This window comes from Furipterus horrens, unplaced genomic scaffold (assembly GCF_987537825.1).
Source record: "Furipterus horrens unplaced genomic scaffold, mFurHor1.1.pri manual_scaffold_11, whole genome shotgun sequence".
Taxonomy (NCBI): domain Eukaryota; kingdom Metazoa; phylum Chordata; class Mammalia; order Chiroptera; family Furipteridae; genus Furipterus; species Furipterus horrens.
Genome location: NW_028327181.1, coordinates 42,673,631 through 42,699,465, shown reverse-complemented (window position 1 = coordinate 42,699,465; position 25,835 = coordinate 42,673,631). Strand labels below are relative to the sequence as shown.

Below are 25,835 nucleotides of genomic sequence, written 5' to 3'. Positions count from 1 at the left end.
CCACAGTGACAAATGCAGGTTAAAGCTACGAGCTTCCATTTCTTATCTGTTACATGACCACGAACCTGACGGGGCATGAAACAGTCTGGTGTAAAGACACCTGGGAATGAAGACAGTGCCGTGTTGCTCATGGAAGTCAATGTGAGTGTGACCAGTTTGGCCACATCCACTGAGAGGGGAAGAGGACACCCCGCTCTTCAGAGGTCCTGTTTGGGAACATCCGCCCAAGAGAGACTCTCATATGTTTGCACAAAGGGGCCTGCAGAGCTCTGCCCAGGACGCAGCAAGGACTCAGACACGACGCTCCCCAGTGGCGGAGGGAGAGACAGCGAGGTGCGGAATGCCACAAAGCCATTAAAAGGGACAAACCAGCTACACAGGGATTAGGAATTAATATGAGTTGGTCTCAACAATGTTTGGTGAAAACAGGAAGCTGCATAATGATATACATAGAACACTATTTATGTAAAAACCTTAAAACAACTCATGCAAAATAGTGCTAATTACTGTATTATTCATAGATAAACACATACTTATAAAGGTATAAAAGTAAACCTGGAAGACAGAGCCGTGTTCATGATGGGGTCCATCTGGTGAGGGGAGGAGGGGCAGGGGGTTACAGAGCTTTTATTGTAATGTTTTTTCTTTTAAAAAATTGAAGATAAATATGCCAACTTTTTCATTCTTCATCACATAATTCTTAGTGATGAAAATAGGGGTTTTGTTACATTTTTCACAGTTATTTTCTGTATACTTTTCCATAACGAGAAGTTTAAAAAGCTCTTCTTCACAGAAAATACTGGCTAAGAAATGTAAAAGGAATGACAGGTTTAGAATGTCATTGTCTGGCCAGTGTCACACTTATTTCAGCCCAGAACCACTGACGAATGCCAAAGCTTTCTCCCCAGAGGTGGCTGGGAACCAGGGTGTGCAGGGGCCTAAGCATCACCCGCAGGTGACACCAAGCACAGGATGGGCAGACTGCCTTTTCAGGGGGACAGCTGGGGTCCCCACCTCACAGGTGGCCCAGTTCGGCATCACTGTGTGCGAGATAAGCTGGCATCACGTTCCACTTGATGAGATTCATTGGGAAGTACACCCCCTGTCCTGGGAAGTTTCCCACAAAATGTGTAGCCTGAATTCAGGTGAGTGAGTCAACCTAATGTTCGGTTTCCAAGAATCACAAGGACAGGGCACAGCTGGAGAGGCAGGCAGGGCATTCTTTAGGACAGAGGCAGAATCCATGTCAAATACAAGAAGAGAAGAGAAGAGAAAAGAAAAAAAGAGCAAAAGGGAGGAAACAATTTTATTTTATTTTATTTTTATTTTTTTTTATTTTATTTATTTTTTATTTTTTTTTAAGATTTTATTTAGTCTTAGAGAGAGGGGAAAGGAGGGAGAAAGAGAGAGAGAGAAACATAGATGTGCGTGAGATACATAGATTGGCTGCCTCTTGCGCGCCCCCAACTGGAGGCCTGGCCTGGAACCCAGGCATGTGCCCTGACTGGGAATCGAACTGCGACCTTTCAGTTCATAGGCCGGCACTCAATCCACTGAGCCACACCAGCCAGGGCGGGAGGGAACAATTTTAAAGTAAAATTGACTAAAGAGACTTAACACACATGCAATATGTGACCCTCGGCTGGATTCTGATTCAGAAGCTGTAGCCATGAAAAAAGTCTTAGGACAACTGGGGACCCTTAAATACAGACAAGATACGAGATGGTGTTTTTGAGTTACTGCTGCTTTTCTTAGATGTGAAGTGATAGCCCGAGCGCAAGGCTCTGCATGCCCACAGGCCGCGTGTGTGGGCCGGCCCAGAGGTGCGGAGCCGCGGTGCCTCTGGGCCTCGCGGGAAGGGGGCCGCGGACTCCGATGCGGGCAGCTGTTCGGTTTTGGGGGGGTCCGCGGGTACTCATTTCACTTTACGTTTAACCTTTTCTGAATTTCGAATTTTCTGTCATAAAAAGATCTGAGAAACTAAGTGTTTAATGGAAAAAGAAACTAAGTCTTCCTACGAAAGGTTGGAAGCTCTTGCTGCAGAGCGGGTCTGCTCAGCAGCGGTATCTGGCATTTGTGAGAGGTCAGTACAAGCCGATCGAACAGCTGGGTGTGTCAGCAGCGGAGGAAATTTACACATCTGGGTCGTGTACGTAAGCTGCCGCCACGGAGATCGGGGCTTTTGAGCAGTTCTATGAAATGTCCTTTCTTACCTCTCGGACTTTCAGAGGAAGTTCAGCGGCGCGGCGTCCAGGGGCCGTGGTGGGGAGGCAGCGGCAGCGGGCGGCTGGGGCCCCAGGACAGGCCGCGCCGCGCACTGGGTGCAGCCGAACAGGCTCATCGGAAGACACTGATCAGCGTGACCGTGTTTCCTTTGACCGAGCGATTCCCGTAAGCAACGGAAGCCATGTGATGAGGCCCAAAGAAGATGAAACATGTCTAAGTGACATGTGACGTGTCAGAACAGTGCTGGAGCAGGGGCGTCACAGAAATGCGCGCAACTGTTATTGCTCCTAATGAGCATTTTAAGAGCCCATTTAAAAAGACAAGGATAAACTGAGAGGATATAGCAAGTGAAAAAAGTAACATGTCAGCAGTGTTTTAACCTGTATAAGTCAGCAACTGTGTTAAAAAAAAAACACGGGGCAGGGGGCTGAGGCAAATCTGTCATCTGGTGACGCGCCTGCGTGTGAATGGCTTTGCTGGAAGGCTGTGCGCACAGGGTGGCCCGTGGCGCTGACTCTGAGGAGGGGCTGGCACCCGGGGCACCCCGAGGGGAGAGACGTGATCTACGGCTCTGCTCCCTTTCACTCTGCCTGAACTTGCCTTCGCCACATGCTCGTTTTAACTGTTCACGCATACGTCTGTAAATGAACCAGCTCCAACACCTGGAAGTGGACAAGGTATCTTCACTCTGGGTTCCAGAATCTTCTGTCACCTTGACTGTGGAGCTTAAAAATGAGAATCTGGTATCTCCCTGGAGACTGCTCAGAAAGGGCTGGTTTCAGAATGAGGTTGAGAAGGCTCAGAATGACGTTCAGAAACGTCCAGCACCTGTTCTCTGGGAGCCCAGTGCGGAGGGGAGTCTGTTTTCATGGGTCATGAAGCCAAGTGTGAGCGTGCCAGCAGCAACGGCAGTAGTCATTCCTTGCCGTTGGCAGCACAGGGAGAGGGCTGCAGGCACTCCCGCCTTGCCGTCCTGTCCCCCCATTTGATCATGAGAAAATGAGGCTCACAGAGATTAAACAGCTCCCCCCACAATGTCCCACAGCTTTGTTCTGTCTGGTAATAACCTAATACGCTCCCATTTACATAAATGGTCTGTAGTGACAGAAGAATAGTGGCTCATTTAGGGTGGGATGACTGCCTGGGACAGGGATGAGGGGGCCTTTGGGGGCTGTGCGCTTTCCAGGTCTTGATCTGGGTAGCATTGCCTGGCTGTGCACATGTGTAAAGATTCATTGACCTGCCCCCTTAAAATACATGCCTTTCACTGCATGTAAATTATACCCCTACCTAAGGAAAACAGAAAGCAAATAAAATTCATTATCTGTCAATGGTATTTGAGGAAAGGCATTAGCAAGCTGTGGTCAGCAATGAGACTTTAGGGAACCCTGCCATTCAACTCTCAGCCACCCCTGAAGTCAGGCTGTATCTTGTTTGTTCCTCGTTTCACGCCCAATCTATACTGGCTTAAAACACCCAAGTGTCATCTCACTGGGCAGGACAAAGCATGTGGCTTCAGACAGCAGCATTCAGTCCGGCGGGTCTGTTTGTGGAAGGCACAGCCTGCTCAGTAGCTGGCGACAGCATCCTCACTCCCGGGAGCCAGCCACTCTGTCTGGTGGGGGCAGCCCCATGGCCCTGGGTGCGAACAGAAGGTAAGGAGGGGACATACGAGAGCATCCAGCAGTGAGGGGCTCTGGGCTTGCCCTGTTTCAACAGGCTACAGAATCTGTGGTTGCCTCTGGCTCCCAAATGCCCCCACCAGCCCAGCTGTGGCTCTGTTGCCTTTCATTGACACAAGTGATGCACCACTGTGATGTCTTCTCCGTGAAGGAAATTAAAAGTGTACAACTAGGGCAAAGGTCCCAATATTCGCAACCCTGGTCCCCATTGGCCCCAGCTTGAAGCAGTCATTGTCCTCCTGCCCATCCTGTCAGATGCACACATGTGTGGCCATGGATGACTCGAAGCAGACTTGCGTGTGTCCAATTCGTTTGTGTTTCTGTCTCCATAAAAGGCATCTTACGGTAAGTAGCATGCTATAAACTACTGTTTCCCCCACTCAACAATCTGTCTTGACAGTCCTTCCAATCTTGACAGTCTTACAGATCTACCTCATTCTTTCTAACTGTTGCCTACGATTCCTGGTTATGCTCCATATACCTTGTTTACTCAGCACCCCCCACTCCTCCACCCCCCGTTGGATGGTCACATACATTGTTCAGATGGCCACCTGTGGCATATGGAGAGGAATTTATGGGTTTGGGGTCAGGCGTATGTCATCTATTTTAATTGTCCCTGGCAGATTGTCGTCCAACACGGTGGTACAGCTCCCTCCCACCAGCAGTATGTGCGCTCACATTTCCCTGGATCACCCCCAGCATGCGATGCCATCAGACTGTAAGACTTTGCCAACCTGATGCATGAAAAGTATTTTTTGTTGTTGCCTAAGCTGTATTTTTCTGATCACTGATGAGAATACATCAACCACTCTTTCGGTTTACCAGCCCTTTGTACTTCCTCTCCTCCTCTGCTCACCATCATCCGAATCAACCTTGTGTCTTCTTTGCTGCAGCCCTCACGCCTGCCCTCATGCTTCCTGGAATGCCTCTGCAGTTTCCCCACCTGCCTGGTTCCTTCCTGCCTCTCAGTGTTTCCTTCCTAAACACCACAGGCTTTCTGGGACTTCTAAATTTGTCTCCCTCCAGTCTTCCTATCCTCAGTGCAGTTGGAAAGACTTTAAAATGAAGTTATAATAGAGTAATAGGCATTACAGTACTAATTCTTGATATCATTTGTTGACGACTTGCCATGTGCCCAGAACTTCCTCTAAGAACAAAACTCATGATAACCTGTGAGACGGGTGCTGTTATAATACCCATCCTACAGAAAAGAAAATAGAAAATGGAGGCATAGAGAAGTTAAGTAAATTGCCACTCAGGCTTCCTGCTGGTAAGGGGCAGAACCAAGGTTCACACCCGAGCCGCCCAGCTCTAGTGTCAGCTTCTTGAGTGCTTTGATAGGTAAGGGTAAGGACAGGATTTAGAAAGCACAAAATGGGCACCTAATCTGGCCTGAGGCAGTCACAGATGACTTCCTGGAGGAGGTAACACATCAACTGAGCCTGAAGAAAGAGCAGGAGGAGATTACCAGCAATAAAATATGAAAAGATTGTTCAGGAAGAGGAAGGGGACTGAACAATGCTTGCAGAATGGAGAGCTGGTTCACCCTGGCTGCAGCCCAAGGTGTGTGCACGGGAACAGGAGATTCAGCCCAAGCGGTGGGCCAGTGCCAGGTCTGGGCCATACCAGAGTTTAGACCTCATCCCAAGGCCAGGCTGGCATTCCCTTGTCTGTTGCATGCCAGTGGGAGGCAGCGTGCAGGAGAGTCCCAGCAGACAGCACCCATAGGGACTCCTGGAGCAGCAGGCCAAATCCACCTACTTCAGCCTGAGACAGACTGCGCAGGCGCAGGGGTAGCAGTGGGTGATGCTGATTTACATCCTAGAGGGTGGGGGGAAAACCCAGGAAGTACAGGGCAGGCACTAAGCAAATCTAAGGCTAATAATAAACGTCCTGAGTAATGAGTGGCCTGGGTCAGAGCAGGCGAGGTGTCTGGAGCCGGGCAGGCCAAGAAGAGCACTGTGAGTAGCTGGGGCAGCAGGGAGTGGGCGTGAAGAGGGCTGGGCCAGGGGCACTCCGTGCGGATTCTGTGGGGTTTGGCGGGTGTGGCGCCCACAGCAGTGGAACAAGCTCAGGCAGGGCTGGGGCCGCCCCAAGCCCCAACATGTGCAGAGCCCCGAGTCTGAAGGATTTGAGGGTCGTCACCTTGCATTCCAGGAGAGCTGTGAGGTGGCGGGATCAGCTGCATAAGCAGAAATTCCCTCTGCCACCCCTCTGACCCCACCCCAAGCTGGCTCAGGATTCGGAACCAGGTTGATCAGGATGTGTTTAAAAGATTGTATTTTTAAAGTTGACACTTACATAAAAACAGAGAGGAGAGCGTAATGCCCCGTCCTGCACAAATCACCCAGCTTCAGCAGTTGTCATTCTTCGGCCCTGACCGGTGTGGCTCAGCCGGCAGAACGTCGTCCCGCAAGGCAAAAGGAGACCGGTTGATCCTCGATAGGGGCACCTGCCTGGGTTATGGGCTTTGGTCGGTTCAGGTTGCGTGGGAGAGGCAAGCTATCATGTTTCTGGTGAGCTATCATGTTTCTCTTGCATACGGATGTTTCTTTCCCTCTCATTCTCCCTCCCTTTCCCTCTCTCTAAAAATAAATAAGTAAATAAATAAAATATATATTTTTTAAACCTTACCAGTGCACAGCCAAACTTATAACACCCATGCCCCTCGTTCTCCCGTTGCCCATCTCACCAGATTGTTTTAAAGCCAATTCCAAACACCATATTGTCTGCTTTGTAGATGCCTCAGGGTTCCTCTCTTGAAACAAAAACTTTATAAAGCAACCCCTGCAAACATCATGCCATGACTGCTCCCGAAAAGAATGATTCCCAGTGTGCACTTTCCCACTGGTCTTATCCATGTCTTTTCCAGTTCAAATTAGGATCCAAACTCAGCCAACATTATGCATTTGGTTATATGTTTTCATCTAGAATAGATCCCACTCTGTCTCCCTATTTGTTTCCTTGCTCTTTATTTCTGAAAGAAACTGGGTCGTTTATCCTGTAGATTTTTTACCAGGGCAGGTTTTAAAGGCTTGTTCAGACACAGGGTTGCTGAAGTAGATGAGAGAATCCAAATGCGTCACCACGCAGAAGGGACCCAGGCTGGATTGGAGGGGGTATCAAGGCCCATGGTGGCCCAGCTGCCCTGCCGCTCTGCCCCCACACGTTAGGCAGGAAGTGTGTCTTTTCTCTGATTCCCTTTTATGTCCAGTGACTTCATGAGCCCAAGTATGTCTTCAACTAAGGGCTCCAATATACAAAATTTCTGAGAGGGTTGGACCAAGCAGCTTCCAGGGGTTGTCTTGTACCACGAGTCAGGACACCTGGACCAGATGGAGCAGAATCTGTGCTGGCCGGGTTCTGGGAGCTCTAGCCCCCACTGGTCACACTTGCTCTGTGACTTGGGATGATCCCCTTGATGTCTCTGGGCTCCGTTTCCTCAGCTGTAAAATGAAGAAGAGTCTCTGCCCCACCAGATGGCCCTGAAAGACAAAAAAGAGCGTTGAACCTTCCAGGGTCCCTCTTGAAGGGTCACAATCAAAGGCTCTTTGACTTTCTTTAACCCAGGGTTTTTCAACTTAATTTAACCACTGAGAGCTTCCTTGATATAGCACCTGTAAACAAACTAAGCACATAAGGAAGCACAGGTGGGAGGCACCAAGAACCATCTCTCCTGGCTCCTCTCCGGCCCAGGCACAGGAGAGACCGGGCTGTGCGCCCGGCCCGCGGACCCAGGTGCGCAAGAGCAGCTCTTTCCGCCTCCCCCGGACGTCGCCGGAGCTTCTTCCTCAAGCGTTTATCCTGCCTGCCAGGTGTTAGTCTTGGGTTGTTCCTACCTCTCTTTGAGGCTGGATGATCGTTCTGGGATTTTATGTAGGTCCAGGTGGAGGTGGAGTTGGGGGAGCAGGGACAGCATCCTCTGGTCAGTTAAGTGTCTATCATCTGACCAGCTGATACAATATGCGCCCATTAGATCCAGTGGCCTGGTGGCTTCCAGACAATGAACAGGTTGTGAAAGCTCTCTAAGGCTGCCCTTGTCCGATCTAACCCACTGTCTAGCCAGCCACGGCTTCACGGTGGGTGGGGTGGGAGCAGCTCCTCCCCCTACTCGCCCTAAATGTGGGAAGGGTCAGGGGTTCCTTTTAATTTTGTTTGATTCTCTTGTTTTTAAATTTGCTGGTTAAATAGATAGCCCCATGTTGGAAGACAAGAAACTATAAAAAGGTATATAATAGTCTTCCTTCCCTCCCTGTCCTGCATCTGCCCAGTCCCTGCCTCCCCTACAGTAAACAGCTATATTGATATGTAACTTTCATCCCATAAACATCACTTGTTTAAAGTGTACTGTTCAGCTGTTTAAGGATATTGGGATAATTTAATTTAGGAACATTTTCATCATCCTAAAAAGAAACCTGTCCTTCCTCATTACCCCCAACCTAGCCTACCATCAATCTACTCTCTATCTCTATTGCTTTACCTATTTTGGACATTTTATAAAAATGGAATGTGGTGTTTTGTGACTGGCTTCTTCTACTTAGCATAATTTTTTGAGATTGATCCATGTTGTAGGGTGTAGCAGTACTTCATCTTTGTGACCAAATAATATTCCATTTTATGGATGTACCATGTGTTACTTATTATTCATTCATCATTTGAGGACATTCAGATTGCTTCTTCTTTTTTGTTATGGTGACTAATGCTGCTACAAGCATTTATGTACCAGCATCTGGGTAGACATGTTTTCATTTCTCTGGGGAGTGGAATTGCTATGTCGTGTGGTAAGTCTGTGTTTAACATTTTGAGGAACTGCCAAACTGTTTTCCACAATGGCTGCACTGTTTCACAGTTTCACTTAATACCTGAAGGTTCCAATGTCTCAGTCCTCACCAACACCTGCCGTTGTCTGTCTTTTTCATTACAGCCATCCTCGCAGGTATTTCCATGTGGTTTTGATTTGTATTTCCCTAATGACAAATAACGTTGCGCATTTTTTTTTCATGTGCTTATTAGCCATTCATATATCTTTCTGGAAAAATGTCTATCTAGCTCCTTAACTCATTTTTAAATTGTGATATTTTGTTATCAAAATCAAGGGGATTGCCACTTTAGGTGCTCTATACAGAAACAAAACAAGGCAGTCTTATTTACCTGCAGCGAGTGAAGGAGATAGGATTTACACATTGTTTTCAGTTGGCTACACTTATTGGGATAGGTTCCTGTCAAGCTCACCCTGTTACAACTGGTCTGTAAAATACTTGCTACACTTTAACAGTTAGCAAGAACAGCACTTAGTAAGAATGGCCCGGACCTTGAGACCCATGCCCCAGCTAACAATCCCTTCCTGAGATTTTTCACTCTATATTTCTTTAATTGAATTAATTTATTAATTTATTTTATTGACTTTTGGGAGGTGACCTTGGTTAATAAAATTGTATAGGTTTCAGGTATGCAGCTCTACAACACATCATCTGTATATTGTAGCATGTGTTCGCCATCCCAAGTCACGCATCTGTCCATCCCCCTTTACCTTCTCCTTCCTCCCCCAACCCCCTTCTTTCTGTCAGTCACCGTACTATCATCTGTGTCTGCGAGTCTTTGTTTTCTTCGCTTAATCCCTATGCCCTTCTCACCCAGCCCCCCAGCCCTGTCCCCTCTGACAGCTGTCAGTCTGTTCTTTGTCCACAAGTCTGTCTCCAGTTTGTTAGTTAGCTCAGTTTGTTCATTAGGTTCTGCATATGACTGAAATCATACTTATCTTCCTCTGACTGGCTTACCTCACTCAGCATAATGCTCTCCAGGTCCATCTCTGCTGTCACAGGGGGTAAGATTTCTTTCTTTTTACTGCTCTGTAGTACTCCATTGTATAAATGTACCACAGTTTTTGTACCCACTCATCTGCTGATGGGCACCTGGGCGGCTTCCAAAGTGTAGCTGTTGTAAATAACACTGCAGTGAACATACGGGTGCACGTATTCTTTTGAATTAGTGTTTCAGATTTCTTCAGACATATTCCCAGAAGTGGAATTGCTGGATCTAAGGCAGTTTCATTTTTAAAAAATTTTGAGGCAACTCTATACTTCTTTCCACCTTGGCTGAACCAGTCTGCATGCCCACCAACAGTTCGTGAGGGGTCCTTTTTCTCCACATCCTCACCAGCACTTGTTTGTAGATTTATTCATGGTAGCCATTCTGACAGGTGTGAGGTGGTATCTCATTGTGGTTTTAGTTTGCATTTCAATGATGATTAGTGACATTGAGCATCCTTTCAGATGTATATTGGCCATCTGTATGTCCTTTTGGAGACATGTCTATTCAGGTCCTTTGCCCACTTATTAATTGGACTGTTTATTTTATTTTATTACCCCTGGCTGGTTTGGCTCAGTGGATTGAGCGTCGGCCTGCGAGCTAAGTGTCGCTGGTTCGATCTTCCAGTCAGGGCACATCAGAGAAGGAAAACTCTGACTCCAAAAAACCTCCGCTGCCTTGCGGCATACCTCTTCAGGGGAAAGGCTAAGGGAGTAAACCCCGACAGAAAATCCGGAGCCGGAGTCCCTAAGGCGGTTTGACGTTGTAGTCAACACCGGCAACTCCTGCGGCGCACCTGAAGCCAAGCTGTATTGAATCCGTCTTTCCCTTGGACCCTTCAGCTGCGAAGAGAGGGGGGGTCTGCTGCATGGGCAACAGCAGACCCTACATATCACCCTGCCCAGGCTCTGTAGCTTCAGCTTCACTGGAGAGGACACTCCAGCGTCATCGCAAGATGTCGATTCAACACGGGAGGAGACAGATACCGTGTCACTCCCGAGTCGGACTGCACAGCCATTCTCGGCGGTGCAGATAGACTCTTAAGAAGCTACACCATCGTCTCTCGAGACGGACGGCTGCCGACGACGACGATATATATATATATGTGTATGTATATATATATACATACACATATATATATATGGTATTCAGTTTTATAAGGTCTTTATAAATTTTGAATATTAAACCCTTATCAGATGAATATGTTCTCCCAACACAGGTTGTCTCTTCATTCTGTTGATGGCTTCCTTTGCTGTGCAAAACCTTTCTAGTTTGATGTAGTCTCATTTTTTTCCTTACCTGAGGAGAGATTAAAAAATAGTGCTGCGGGAAGTGTGAGCGTTTACTGCCTATAGTTTTGTTTTGGATTTTATGATTTCAAGTCTAACATTTAAGCCTTGGATCCATTTTGAGTTTATTCTTGTGTGTTGTGTAACAAGGTGATATAGTTTCACTTTTTAAGTATAGTTTTTTGATTGTGCTATTACTGTTGTCACCATTTTCCCCTTTCGCCTCCTTCTGCCTGGTACCCCATTCCCTCCAACAATCCCTCCCCTTAGTTCATGTCCATGGGTCATGGGTGTAAGTTCTTTGGCTTCTCCCTTTTCTATACTGTTCTTAACATCCCCCTGTCTGTTTTGTTCCTACCAGTTATGCCTCTTGATCCCTGCATTTTTTCCCCCATTTTTCCTCTTCCCCCTTTCTGCTGCTAGCCCTCCATATGATCTCCACATCTATGGTTCTGTTCCTGTTCTTGTTGTTTGCTTAGTTGGTTTTTTAGATTGACTGGGAAGCACTTTATCTGCCTTTCCATTCTAAATGATAGCTTTGCTGGATAGAGTAATCTTGGTTGTAGGTCCTTAATTTTCATCACATTGAATATTTGTTGCCAGTCCCTTCTTGCCTGCAAAGTTTCTTTTGAGAAATCAGCTGATAGTCTTGTAGGTACCCCTTTATAGGTAACTCTCTGCTTTTCTCTTGCTGCTTTTAAGATTCTCTCTTTATCTTTCACCTTTGGCATTTTAATTATGATGTGTCTTGGTGTGGTCCTCTTTGGGTTCAACTTGTTTGGAACTCTCTATGATTCCTGGACTTGTATGTCTATTTCCATCACCAAATTAGGAAAGTTTTCCATCATTATTTTTCTACATTAGCTTTCGATTTCTTGCTCTTCCTCTTCTACTTCTGGCACCCCTATGACTTGGATGTTGGCACATTTAAAGTTGTCCCAGAGATTCCTAAGCCTCTCCTCATTTTTTTCAATTCTTGTTTCCTCATTCTGTACTGGTTGACTGTTTTTTTCTTCCTTATGTTACAGATCATCGATCTGAACCCCAGATTTCTTCCCTTCACCATTGGTTTTGTGTGGATTTTCCTGTTTTATTTAGCATAGCCTTCTTTTCTTCTCTTATGTGTTTGCCATACTTAAGCATATCTGTCAAGTCTGTGAGCATTTTTATCACCAGTGTTTTAAACTCCGCATCTGCTACGTTGGCTGTCTCCTCGTTTGTTAGGTTGGCTATCTCCTTGTCACTTATTTCTCCCACTGGAATCTTGATCTGTTCCCTCTTTTGGACCGCACTTCTCTGTCTCCTCATCTTTACAGACTCCTGTGTTTGTTTGCCCCACGACCCAGGTAGAGCTGTCGATCCTGTTATGTTGTAAGGGGCAGAGCCTTAGGTATTCATCAGTACAGGGCGACCTGTTCACCAAGTTGTGGCGCTGTGTTGGGGGGGAGTCTGAGAGGGAACACTGCCGCTTGCTCAGCACTCTCCCCTTTTCCAGGTACTTCTTCCACTTCCGTATGGGACCAGCACCTCTCTAGCTGTTGCCCTGGCCATCATTCCCAGAGTGGGTGGGTTTGCAGATGTTCTAGGACTGTGGGGGCCCTTCAAACAAACAGACTCTGCTGAGAGACCAGCAGTTTTTTCCTCCACCCCAACCCCCACTGGTTTTCACAGTCAGAAGCAATGAGGCTTTATTTTCCCTGGTACTAGAACAGTGAGATGTGTGATCTGGCCTGGTGCTGGGAACGCTCCCCAGGTGTCCCTCCCTACTTTTAAAAATGTGTGACTGTGCTTTCCGCTGGCCTGCTGCTGCCGCCGCTGCTACCACCACCACACCATGTCCACTCTACCCCGGTTCCATCCCTCCTACCTGTCTGGATGAAAATTTCTTCTTTATATCTTTGTTTGTTGGACTTCTATGCAGCTTGATTTTCTGGAACTTCTGGTTGTCAGTCTAGGCCTTCATCTTGGCCAGAAGTCTGCTAACCTCGTGGTTTTGGATTCTTTTTTTTTTTTTTTAAGTATATTTTATTGATTATGTTTTTACAGTAGATCCATTTTTTTCCCCTTTGCTCCCCTCTGCCCAGTAACCCCCTACCCTCCAGCAATCCTACCCCCTCTTAGTTCATGTCCATGGGTCATGCATATAAGTTCTTTGGCTTCACCTTTTCCTATATTATTCTTAACTTCCCCCCTGTCTATTTTGTACCTATTGATTATGCTTCTTAATCCCTGCACCATTTCCCCTTTTGTCCCCCTCCCCCCTCCCAGCTGATTACCCTCCGAATGATCCCCATACCTATGATTCTGTTCCTGTTCTGGTTTACTTAGTTGAATTTTCTTTATATATTTTAGATTCAGTTGTTGATAGTTGTGAGTTGGTTATCATTTTACTATTTATAGTTTTGATCTTCTTTTTCTTAACTATGTCCCTTTGACATTTCATATAATAATGGCATGGTGATGATGAACTCCATTAGCTTTACCTTGTCTGGGAAACACTTCATCTGCCCTTCCATTCTAAAGATAGCTTCACTGGATAGAGTAATTCTGGTTGCAGGTTGCCTTTCATCACATTGAATACTTCTTGCCAGTCCCTTCCTGCCTGCAAAGTGTCCTCTGAGAAAGCAACTGATAGTCTTATAGGCACCACGCTGTAGGCAACTCTCTGCCTCTCTCTTGCTGCCCCCATGACTCTGTCTTTATCTTTCACCTTTGGCATCTTAATCATGATGTACCCTGGTGTGGTCCCCTCTGGGTCCAGCTCACCTGGGAGCCTCTGTGCTTCCAAGGCTTGTATGTCCATCTCCTTCACAAAATTTGGGAAGTTTTCCTCATTTTTTCAATTCTTGCTTCCTCATTTTGCACTGGTTGACTGTTTTTTTCTTTCTTATGTTACAAATCATCGATTCGAACCCCAGTTTTCTTCCTTTCACCATTGGTTTGGTGCGGATTTTCCTTCATTTCATTTAGCATAGCATTCACTTCTCTTATGCATTTGCCATACTCAAGCATATCTGTCAAGCCTGTGAACATCTTTATCACCAGTGTTTTGAATTCTGCATCTGTCAGGTTGTCTATCTCCTCATCTGTTAGGTTGGTTATCTTCTCGTCGCTTAGTTCTCCCACTGGAACCTTGGTCCGTTCCCCCTTTTGGGCCATAGTTCTCTGTCTCCTCATTCTGACAGGCTCCTGTGTTTGTTTGCCTCCATGTCCCAGGTAGCACTGTCGCTCCTGTTATGTTTTAAGGGGCGGAGCCTTAGGGATTCATCAGTACAGGGCGACCTGTTTCATCACGTTGTGGCGCTGTATGTGGGGAGGGGTCTGAGAGGGAACGATGCCGCCTGCCCAGCACTCACTCCTTTTCAAGGCACCTCTTCCACCTCCTCACCAGACTGGCCCCCTCTAGCTGCTTCCCTGGCCGTCGTTCCCAGAGTGGGTGGGTCTGCGGATGTTCTAGGACCCTGGGGGCCCTTTAAATAAGCAGACTCTGCAGAGAGATCGGCAGTTTCTGCCTCCACCCCAACCCTCACTGATCTGCACAGTCAGAAGCAATGAGGCTTGATTTTCCCTGGTGCTGGGACCCTGAGCTGCATGGTCCAGTGAGGAGCTGGGAAAGCTCCTCAGGTGTCCCTCCTGACTTTTTAAAACATGTGACTGCGCTTTCCGCCAGCCTGCTGCTGCCGCCGCCGCTGCCACCACCACACCAAGTCCTCTCTGCCCTGGCTCCGCCCCTCCTACCTGTCTGGATGAGTATTTCTTCTTTATATCTTTCTTTGCTGGACTTCCATGCAGTTTAGTTTTCTGGAACTTCTGGTTCTTTCTAGTTTTGAGGTAGTTGTATTCCTTCTTAGTTGTGCAGGGAGATTCAGAGTGTCTGTCTATGCCTCCATCTTGGCCAGAAGTCTCTGGATTCTTTTTTCTTTGTGTTGTTCTGACTGGCTGTTTTTTGGTTTGTTTGGTTTTTTCTTTCTTATATTATAAATCATCCACTTGATTCTTGGCTTCATCCACTCTACTGTTCATTCCCTGTAAATTGTTCTTCATTTCAGTTAGTGTAGCCTTCATTTCTAACTGGTTCTTTTTTCTGGTTTCCATGTCCTTTTTTATGCTGTTGAAATTTTCTCTGAGTTCATCTGCTCTTCCCCTAAGTTCATTGAGCATCCTTATAACCAGTATTTTGTACTCTGCATCTAGTAGCTTGCTTTTCTCCTTTTTGCTTAGTTCTTTTTCCAGAGTTTTGTTCTGTTCTTTCATCTGGGCCATGTTTCTTTGTCTCCTCATTTGGCAGCCTGCCTGTGTTTGTATCTGTGTATTAGGTAGAACTGCTACATCTCCCAAGCTTGGTAGAGTGGCCTAATGTAGGAGATGTCCTGCTACTAATGTAGTAGGGATGCAGTGGCACAGCCTCCCCCATTACCCAAATTGGATATTCAAGGTGTGCCCACTGTATGGGATGTGTACACCCTTCTATTGCAGCTGAGCCTTGATTGCTGTTGGTACATCCAAGGTCAGCCACTGCCTGTGTTCTGTCTAGGGCCACACAGCACAAGCTACAATGCAATCTGAAGATGGTGGCTACTTGTGCTGGGCTTGGAGGTGCATAGGTGAGGCAATGCTGTGAACTAAGGCAATCTGCTGCTATTGCTGGGCCTGGGGCAGCTTAGCAAGAGATATGGGGCCTTCTGAAGCCAGATGCTGCTTGTTTGAGAGAATTTAGGGAAATCTAAAGCATGGGCCAAGACAAGTCATTCATATAGAAAAGCCACTGGAAACAGCTGGGGTTGGCCCAAAAGTTGGATGGGGAAGGCCCTCAGGGAATCACCAGAGTGTAAGCCAGGTTAGTAGAGTCTCAGATATGGCACCTGCCTGCCAGCTTTGTTGCTCTGTTGGGGGGAGGGCTTGGGAAAGAAACAGTGGTTTCTGCCACTACTTCTGTCCAGGTGAAAGCTGCTCCCTAGCTCTTGCCCCAGTGCCAGGCAACTCAGTTCCCCCTGCCTCCATATGTTGATAGTGCCTTTCAATCTGCTGCCCCTGAGCTGGAGCTATGAACAAGTGAGTCTGAATAAGTCTGTGTTCAAATCCTTTGAGTGAAACTTCTAGGGATTCTACCAGTTTCTGTCTTTTAGAGCCTCAATTCCTGCTGGTTTTTACAGCCAGAATTTATGGCAAATTCTCTTCCTGGCATTGGAACCCTGGTCTGGGGGGCGGGGGGCTGTTGTGGATCTGGGTCGGACCTTCGCTCCTGAGATATCCCTCCTGATTTTTATCCAGCACATGTGGGTATGGGATGAGCCTGTTCTGCATCTCTGCCCCTCCTACTAAGCTCAATGTAGTTCATTAATTTCATAGTTGTAGGACTTCCAATCAGCTTGATTTCTGATGGTTCTGAATGATGGTTGTTCTATCTTCATTCTTTTAATGTGGGGTAATACACTGATCAATTTTATTGAACCATCATTACATTCCGGTTGTAAATCCTACTTGATTATGGTGTATAACCCTTCTAATATGCTATTGGACTTAATTTGATAATATTTTGTTGAGGGACTTAACATATATATATTTATAAGACATAGTTGTCTGTAATTTTTTCTTATGATGTCTTTATGAGATATCAGTGTGATGCTGATGTCACAGAATGAATTATAAAGTGTTCCCTCCTCTTCAATTTTATGGAAAATTCTGAGAAGAATTAGTCTTAATTTTTCCTTAAATGTTTGGCAGAATTCACCAGTGAAGTTGTCTAATCCTGGGCTTTTTTGTTAGGAAGTTTTTGATTACTGATTCAATATCCTTACTTGTTATAGATATATTCAGATATCCTTTTTTCATGTGTCAGTTTTTGTAGATTGTATGTTTTTAGGAATTTGTCCATTCATCTAGATTATCTAGTTTGTTGTTGTATAATTGTTCATAGTACTTTTTTATCCTCTGCAAAATGTCCTCGCTTTCATTTAAAATTTTAGTAATTTGAGCCCTCTCTTTTTTTAGTCAATATAAAGTTTTGTCAGTTTTATTAAGCTGTTTCAAGAACTCATTTTTTGGTTTTATTGCTTTTCTCTTTTATAGTTTTAAATTCTCTGTTCATTTATATCTGCCTTAATATGTATTATTTTTTCCTTATGGTAGCCTTGGGTTTCATTTGCTCTCATCTTCTAGTTCCTCATGGTGTACTGTTAGGTTATGATTGAAATTTTTTTCTCTTTTAGTATATGTATTTTCAACTATAAATATCCCTCTTAGGATTATTTCACTGTGTCCCATAACTTTTGGTATGTTGTGTTTTTGTTGTTATTTATCCCAAGATATTTCCTAATTTCCCTTATGACTTCTTCTTTGACCCATTGGTTGATTAAGAGTGTATTGTTTAATTTCCACATGTTTGTGAATTTTCCAGTTTTCCTTCTGTTACAAATTTTTTGTCCCATTCTATTTTGATCAGAAAAAATACTTTGGGTGGTTTCAATCTTTTAAAACCTATTAAGACTTCTATTGTGACCTGATAGATTGTCTATCCTGGAGACTGTTCTATGTATACTTGGGGAGAATGTGTATTCTGCTGGTGTTGACTGTCGTGCCCTTTATATGTCTGTTATATATCATTGGTTTATAGTGTTATTACATGTAATTGGTTCATAGTGTTGTTCAAGTCCCCTCTTTTCTTACTGACATTTTTGGTTTTTTCTACCCATTACTGAAAATGGGATATTGAAGTATCCAAATAGTATTGTAAAACTATTTTTTTCTCACTTTGATTCTGTCATTTTTATTTTATATATTTTGGGGCTCTGTTATCATGTGCACATATGTTTATAATTGTTTTATCTTCTTGCTGTATCAAATTTTTTCAATATATATTGTCCTCCTTTGTCTGCTTTAACTTCTTTTAAAGTCTATTTTGTTGAACAAAAATATAGCCACCTTAGCTCTCTTTTGGTTATTACCTCCATGGACTATATTTGTTCATTGTTTTATTTTTAATCTATTTGTGTTCTTTTATCTAAAGTAAGTTTCTTGTAGACAGCACATAGATGAATACTATTTTCTTTTTAAATCCAATATGCCTATTTCTGCTGTTTAATAGGGGAGTTTGGTTCATTCACGATAACATGATTACTGTTAAAAGATTTACTTTTGTCACTTACCTATTTGTTTTTGGTATGTTTTATGTGTTTTTTGTCCCTCAATTCCTCCATTACTGCCATTTATTGTTTAGCTTTCATTTTAAAATTATTTTTAAAGTATATTTTATTGATTATGCTATTACAGTTGTCCCAATTTTTTTCCTTTGCCCCTGTCTTCCCAGTGCCCCCCTCACCTGGTACTGCCCTTCCCTCCAACAAGTGCCCCACCTTAGTTCATGTCCATGGGTTGTGCATATAAGTTATTCAGCTTCTCCATTTCCTTTACTATTCTTAACATCCCCCTGTCTATTTTGTAGCTATCAACTATGCTTCTTAATCCCTGTACCTTTTCTCCCATTCTGCCCCTTCCCCCTCTCTACTGATAACCCTCCATATGATCTCCATATCTTTCATTCTATTCCTGTTCTAGTTGTTTGCTTTGTTTTTTTGATTCAGTTATTGATAGTTGTGAATTTGTTGTAATTTTACTGTTCATAGTTTTGATTTTCTTCTTTTTCTAAAAGGAGTCCCTTTAACATTTCATATAATAGGGGCTTGGTGATGATGAACTCCTTTAACTTTACCTTGTCTAGAAAGCACTTCATCTGCCCCTTCCATTCTAAATTATAGCTTTGCTGGATAGAGTAATCTTGGTTGTAGGTCCTTGCTTTTCTCATTTTGGTTACTTCTTACCAGTCCTTTCTTGCCTACAAAGTTTCTTTTGAGAAACCAGCTGATAGTCTGATGGAAACTCCTTTGTAGGTAACTCTCTGCTTTTCTTGTGCTGCTTTTAAGATTCTCTCTTTATCTTTCACCTTTGGCATTTTAATTATGATGTGTCTTGGTGTGGTCCTCTTTTTGTCTATCTTGTTTGGGATTCTCTTTGCTTCCTGGACTTGTATGTCTATTTTCTTTGCCAAATTAGGGAAATTTTCTATCATTTTTTCAGATAAGTTTTCAAGTTCTTGCACTTTCTCTTCTCCTTCTGGCATTCCCATGATTCAGATGTTGGCACATTTGGAGATGTCCCAGAGACTTTTTATTCTCTGTTGTTTTTAATTCTTGTTTCTTCATTCTGTACTGGTTGAGTGTTTATTTCTACCTATGTCCAAATCATTGATTTAAACCCCAGCTTTCTTCCTTTTACTAGGGGTTCCCTGTGGACTTTTATTTATTTCACTTAGTGTATCCTTCATTTTTTTCCCTTATGCCTTTTCTGTACTCAATGAGTTCCCTGAGCATCCTTATTACCAGAGTTTTGAACTCCGTGTCTGATAGGTTGTCTGTCTACATTTTATTTAGTTCTTTTTCTGGAGTTTTGATCTGTTCTTTTGCTTGGGCCATATTTCATTGTCTCCTCAACTTGGCAGCCTCCCTGTGTTTGTTTCTGTGTATTGGGTAGAGCTGCTTTGACGCCCTGTCTTGGCGCACCTGTTATGTTGTAAGGGGCAGAGCCTTAGGTATTGCCAAGATGTGGCAATCTGTTTTACTGCTTTGTGGAACTGTATGTAGATGGGGTCAGAGAGGGAACAATGTCACTTGCTCAGCACTCAACCTGTTTCCAGTCACCTTACCCACTTCCCGTATGCAACTGGTACCTCTCTAGCTGTTTCCTAAGTGGTGGTTCCCAGAGTGGGTGCGTTTGCATTCATGCTGGGACTGTGGGGGCCCTCTAAACAGACTCTCCTGAGAGATGGGCAGTTTCTTCTGCCACCCCAAGCCCCGATGGTTTTCATAGCCAAAAGCTATGAGGCTTTTTTTCCCCAGCTCTGGAACTTTGGGTTGCAGAGTCTCGTCTGGGTCTGGAATCACTCCCCAGGTGTCTCTCCTGGCTTATATCCACCGGACTTGAATGTGGGACCACCTGTTCTGCCAGACGCCGCAGCTGCCTTGCCACCACCACTACACCATCTCCTCTCCACCCCAGCTCCCTGTCTCTACCCATCCTACCCATCTGGATGAATATTTCTCCTTTAAGTCCTTGGTTGTCGGACTTTCATACAGTTCAGTTTTCTGGCAGTTCTGTTTTTTGTTTTGAGGTCAGCTGTGATCCTTCTTATGGTTGTATGAGGCAGCAAGGTGTATCTATGTATGCCTCCATCTTGGCCAGATGTCCTCTCTTCTTTTTAATTCTTGAAGACTTCTGTTTAAGGAAAAATTTATAGGGGTGACATTGGTTAATAAAATTGTATAGGTTTCAAGTGCACAGTTCTATAACACATCATCTGTATATTGTATGTGTGTTTGCCACCCACAGTGAAACCCCCTCCTGTGGCCGTGTATTTGAACCCCATTGCCCTTTACTACACACACACCCAGCCCCTGTCCTTCTGGCAGCCACTGTAGTGTTGTCTGTGCTTACGAGTTTTTAATTTGTTTCTTCATTGCTTTCAGTTTTATATCCCACATGAATAAAATCATATGGTTCTTGACTTTTTCCAGCTGACTTATTTTGCTTAGCATGATATTCTCAAGATGTATCTATTTGTTGCAAGTGGCAGTATTTCATCTTTTCTTGTGGCTAAGTCGTCGTCGTCGGCAGCCGTCCGTCTCGAGAGACGATGGTGTAGCTTCTTAAGAGTATCTGCACCACCGAGGATGGCTGTGCAGTCCGACTCGGGAGTGACACGGTATCTGTCTCCTCCCGTGTTGAATCGACATCTTGCGATGACGCTGGAGTGTCCTCTCCAGTGAAGCTGAAGCTACAGAGCCTGGGCGGGGTGATATGGAGGGTCTGCTGTTGCCCATGCAGCAGACCCCCCCTCTCTTCGCAGCTGAAGGGTCCAAGGGAAAGACGGAGTCAATACAGCTTGGCTTCAGGTGCGCCGCAGGAGTTGCCGGTGTTGACTACAACGTCAAACCGCCTTAGGGACTCCGGCTCCGGATTTTCTGTCGGGGTTTACTCCCCTAGCCTTTCCCCTGAAGAGGTATGCCGCAAGGCAGCGGAGGTTTTTTGGAGTCAGAGTTTTCCTTCTCTGATGTACCCTGACTGGAAGATCGAACCAGCGACACTTAGCTCGCAGGCCGACGCTCAATCCACTGAGCCAAACCAGCCAGGGACTGTGGCTAAGTAGTATTGCATTATATGTATGTACCACGTTTTCTTTATCCAATCATCTATCTGAGGACACTTAGGTTGTTTTAATGTCTTGGCTACTGTGACTAATGCTGCAATGAGCATAGGGGTACATATATATCTTTCTGAATAAATGTTTTTATATTTTTGGGGTGGAGACCCAGAAGAGAAACTGCTGCTTCATATGGTAATGACTCGATTTTTTTGAGAAACCTCCATACTGTTTTCCATAGTGGCTATATCAATTTACATTTCTACCAGCAGTGTATGAGGGTTCCTTATTCTCCACTACCTCTGCACCACTTAGTACTACTCGTCTTACTGGTAACAGCAATTTTAACAGTGTGAGTTGGTATCTCATTTAGTTTTGATTTGCATTTCCCTAATAGTTAATGAAGTTGAGCTGTGTTCATATATCTGTTGTCCTTTTGTATGCCTTCTTGGGAGAATTGTCTGTTTAGGTTCTCTGCCCATTTTTAAAAAATTAAATTGTTTTGTTGTTGTTGAATTGTATGATTTATTTATCTATTTTGGATATTTTCCTTTAATGGAAGGTGGTTGCAAATATCTTCTCCCATTTGGTTGGTTGCCTTTTATTGAGTTGGGTGCATATATATTGATAAATGCTGTGTGTTCTTGATCTATTGTCCCCTTTATCATATAAAATATCCATCATTGTCTCTTGTTACCTTTTTATCTTGAAATCTATTTTGTCAGATATAAGTATGGCCATACCTGCTTTTCTTTGGATGCCATTTGCTGAGAGAATCATTTTCCACCCTTTCTCTTTGAATCTATATTTTTCCTTAGAGCTAAGATGTGTCTTCTTAGGCAGCATATGGTTGGATTTTATTTTTTAATCCAGTCTGCTACTCCATGCCTTTTTATCAGTGAGTTCAATTCCTTTACATTTAGGGTGATGTTCAACATATGAGAATTTCCTATAGCCATTTTATCTTTTGTTTTCTGATAGCTCTGTGTCTGCATTGTTTCTTTTCCCTTGTGTTTCTGTGTGTTTTAATTGGGTGGTATCCTATGATTTTTTCCCCTATGTTTTCTCTTTTTTAGGTCATGTGTCTCAGTACTGCTTTTTTAAAAAAATTTTGTGTGTGTGTGGGGGGGTGGTACTTTTAGGCTTATACAAAAGAAGGTTTCATATATACTATAGTTCTTTTCTTCTATGTGCATCTTATCTCCATTCCCCTTTGCAATTTCAGACCCTTGCCCCCTCCCCCTTTTATGTTTATATTTAAGTGTATAATACCCTATTCTGAATCAGGGTTGCAGTTTCCTGCTTCTTTCTGTTAGTCTTCTTACTCATAATTCTGTATCCTTTTGGTTTTTTTTTGTTTGTTTGTTTGTTTTAGTTATAATAACCCCCTTCGATATTTCCTGTAAGGCAGGTCTTGTGGTTGTAAACTTTCTCAGTTTCTGTATGCTTGGACAAGTCTTTAGTCCTCCTTTATATTTAAAGGATAACTTTGCTGGGTATATTATACTTGGCTGGTAATTTCTCTTTCAATCAGTTAAATATCTGATTCTACTCTCTCCTAGCTTGTAGGGTTTCTGCTTAAAAATTCAATAGTAACCAAATGGGCTTTCTTGTATAGGTTACTATATTCTTTTCTCTGGCTAACTTGAGAATTGTTTCTTTGCCATTAACTTTTGACAGTTTTAGTATAATGTGCCCTACAGATGGCATTTTAGGATTTGGATTGTTAGGTACTTTGCTTGCTTTTTGGATTCGAGGATCTAGCTCTTTTCATAGGTTTGAAAAGTTCTCATCAATTATTCATTAGAGTAGGCTCTCTGTTCCCTCTCCCTCTCTTCCCCTTCTGGTATAACTATTATATTGCTTTTTCTGGGGGAGTCAGGTAGTTCTCATAACGTTTATTTATTTACTTGTTTATTTATTTTACTCTAAAATCTCTCTCTTCTATCTGCATCACTTCCAGAGTTTTATCTTTGATATCACTATTTCTTCCATTTGGTCAGCTCTATTTCCTAAGTTTTCTAATTCATTCTTCATCTCTCTTATTGAATTTTTAATCTCCAGAATCTCTATTTGCTTCTTTTTTAAGGTTTCAATCTCTTTGGCAAAACACTCCTTCTGTTTTTTGATCTTATTTCAGTGTTCATTAAACTGCCCATCTGTGTTTTCTCGCCTCTTGTTGAGTTTTTTCAGAACTGTAATCCTGAATTCTCTGTCATTAAAATCACATATTTCCACATCTTTAAATTTATTTTCTGGAGCGTTTTCATGTTTTCTGCGCTGCCTTGTCACCTTGGTTACCATGGTATTTGATGGATTCTTTCTCTGCACAGGTATTTATAAGAATGAAATCTGCTTTTTAAAAAAAAGAAAAAAGTAAGAGTGCCACTTCTGTATTTAGTAAGTTGATTAGAAGAGGTCTTTCTGTTATTTCCCAGTAGGTGACACAGAAACGCAAGTTTTTAAGTTTCTCTTGCACTGCTCTGGCATCTCAGATCTCAGCAGGGGAGCAGAAAAATGCCCCGTATTCCCTGGGAGGTGAGCATCTTCTCTGTGACCAGGTGGGCTTTGTCTCATAGTGTCACCCCCAGGGGGGGATGTTGTGTCCCATGAGGTCCAGAGCCCATGACGTGCCAGCATTGTCCTCTGCAACTGGACGCTGCCAGCAGTGCGGCACTGCTGCAGCTGTCCCATGGGCCTCACCCTGGGCGCGCACGGACAGGTGCGTTGGGGAAGGGTGGGTGGGGAGAGACTGGCTTGTGCCTTTTTGGCTTTGTTCTCCTCCCAGTAATGGTGACTGCCAGACCTCTCTACCTCCACCGGGTCCCTGGGATTAGCCACAGCATGTGCCTGCCACCCAAGGAGAAATGCTTCTGTCTCTGCAGGTCTCAGGGCTGTTACAGCTTTTTAGGGGCCTGCTGCTAGCTCTCAGAGGGTGATGGGAGGCAGCCAGGACCCGTGGCTTTGCATTTGTGCCTGGCAATGGCAGCTACCAGACAACCATGGCCACACCTCTGTTCTCCATCTCTGCCCCGGTCACTGGGTCAGTATGTGCTGACCATGCAGGCAGGGGCGCTTCCTCTCCCTCTCTGCTCCACAGGTTTTCAGGGAGTGCCTGCTGCAATCTGATTCCTCCCCTCTCCTGAGACACACAGCGAGCTCCTGGCTGTGTCCGTTGCCCATCTCTGCTCTTCTCTCTTTCTTTCTCCCCTGTTCACTCTGGTTTACCCACCTTCGGATGTTTCAATGTGTGGATCTCCCAGATGTGTTTGTGTGCTGAGCAGGGGACCCTTTGCTGAATTATAGATGTTCAACTTGTTGTAACTTCAAGGGGAAAGACCAGCAGAATCTCTCCCACCACCATGCTTTTGACATCATCCATTACTGCCCTTTCTTGTGTTTAGTTGATTACTTATTGTGCACCATTTTGATTCTCTTTTTCTTTCCTTTTCTGTATTTTTTAAATTTATTTTTTAGTGATTGACTTGGGGGTTACAATTAATATCTTAGATTTATGAGAATCTTGTTTGAAAAATAATAACTTAGTTTGAGTGGTTTACAAATACTCTATTCCTATATCTCTGTCCCCTCTGATTGTATTATTGTCACACAGTGTTTCTTTGTACATTTTATGTCCACTGACATAGGTTTATAATTATTGTTTTATGCATTGCATTGGTCCCTTAAGTCATATAGAGTAAAAGGAGATACAAACTACACAAAAAGTACAGTAACACTGGTTTTTATATTTATCTGTATAGTTGCCTTCACCAGTGTTCCTTATTTTTCTTAATGGCTTCAGCGTGAAGAACGCTCTTTAACATTTCTTGAAGGGCAGATCTACTGGTAATGAATGGCCTCAGCTTTTGGTTATCTGGAAATGTCTCAGTTTCTCCAATTTTGAAAGCTAGTTTTGCTGGATACACAATTCTTGATTGACAAATGTTTTTTGTTTGTTTGTTTGTTTGTTTTGTCTTTTCTTTTAGGACTTTAAGTATATCATCCTTTTGCTTTCTGGCCTCAGTGATTTCTGATGAGAAGTCAGTTCATTTTATTAAGAATCCCCTGTAGAGAACAAGTTGCTGCTTTCTCAACTTTCTCTTTCTCTTTGGGCTTTGACAGTTTTATTATGATGTGTCTCAGTGTGGGTCTCTTTGAGTTTGTCCTGATTGGAGTTCATTGAGATTCTTAAACATGTATACTTATGACTTTCCTATGATATGAGAGGTTTTCAGCCATTATTTCTTAAAGTTTTGTGCCCCTTCTCTCTCTCTCCTCTTTCTGGAATTCCTATAAACATATGGTGGTATGTTTGATGGGGTCCCACAAGTTCCTCAAGTTCTGTTCAGTTTTCCTCATTCTTTTTTCACTTGCTTCTCAGGCTAAATAATCTCAAATGTTTTATCTTTAGGTTTACTGACCCTATTTTTGCCTGCTCAAATCCACTATTGAATGCCTCCAGAGAGATTTTTTTACTTCAGTTATTGGACTTTTCAATTCCAGAATTTCTGTTCATCTCCATTTTAATAAACTTTTTAAAGAGTAGTTCTGGTTTAACAAAAAAGATGAATGGAAAGTACAGAAATTCCCATATATCCCCTCCCCTCAAACACATACAGCCTCCCTCACTATCAACGT

At 43.9% G+C, this 25,835-nt stretch overlaps 1 protein-coding gene across 1 annotated transcript in view; it reads left to right on the top strand.

Moving 5' to 3' along the window:
• Positions 1-5,794: 5,794 nt before the first annotated feature.
• The window catches only part of LOC149997397 (tumor necrosis factor receptor superfamily member 13B-like), a 43,910-nt gene continuing 23,869 nt past the window's right edge, over positions 5,795-25,835 (top strand). Inside the window, exon 1 of the mRNA XM_090291687.1 lies at positions 5,795-5,869. Within this exon, the coding sequence (XP_090147813.1) occupies positions 5,809-5,869 (61 nt within the window). The 5' untranslated portion in view covers positions 5,795-5,808. The remainder of the gene's footprint in view (positions 5,870-25,835) is intronic.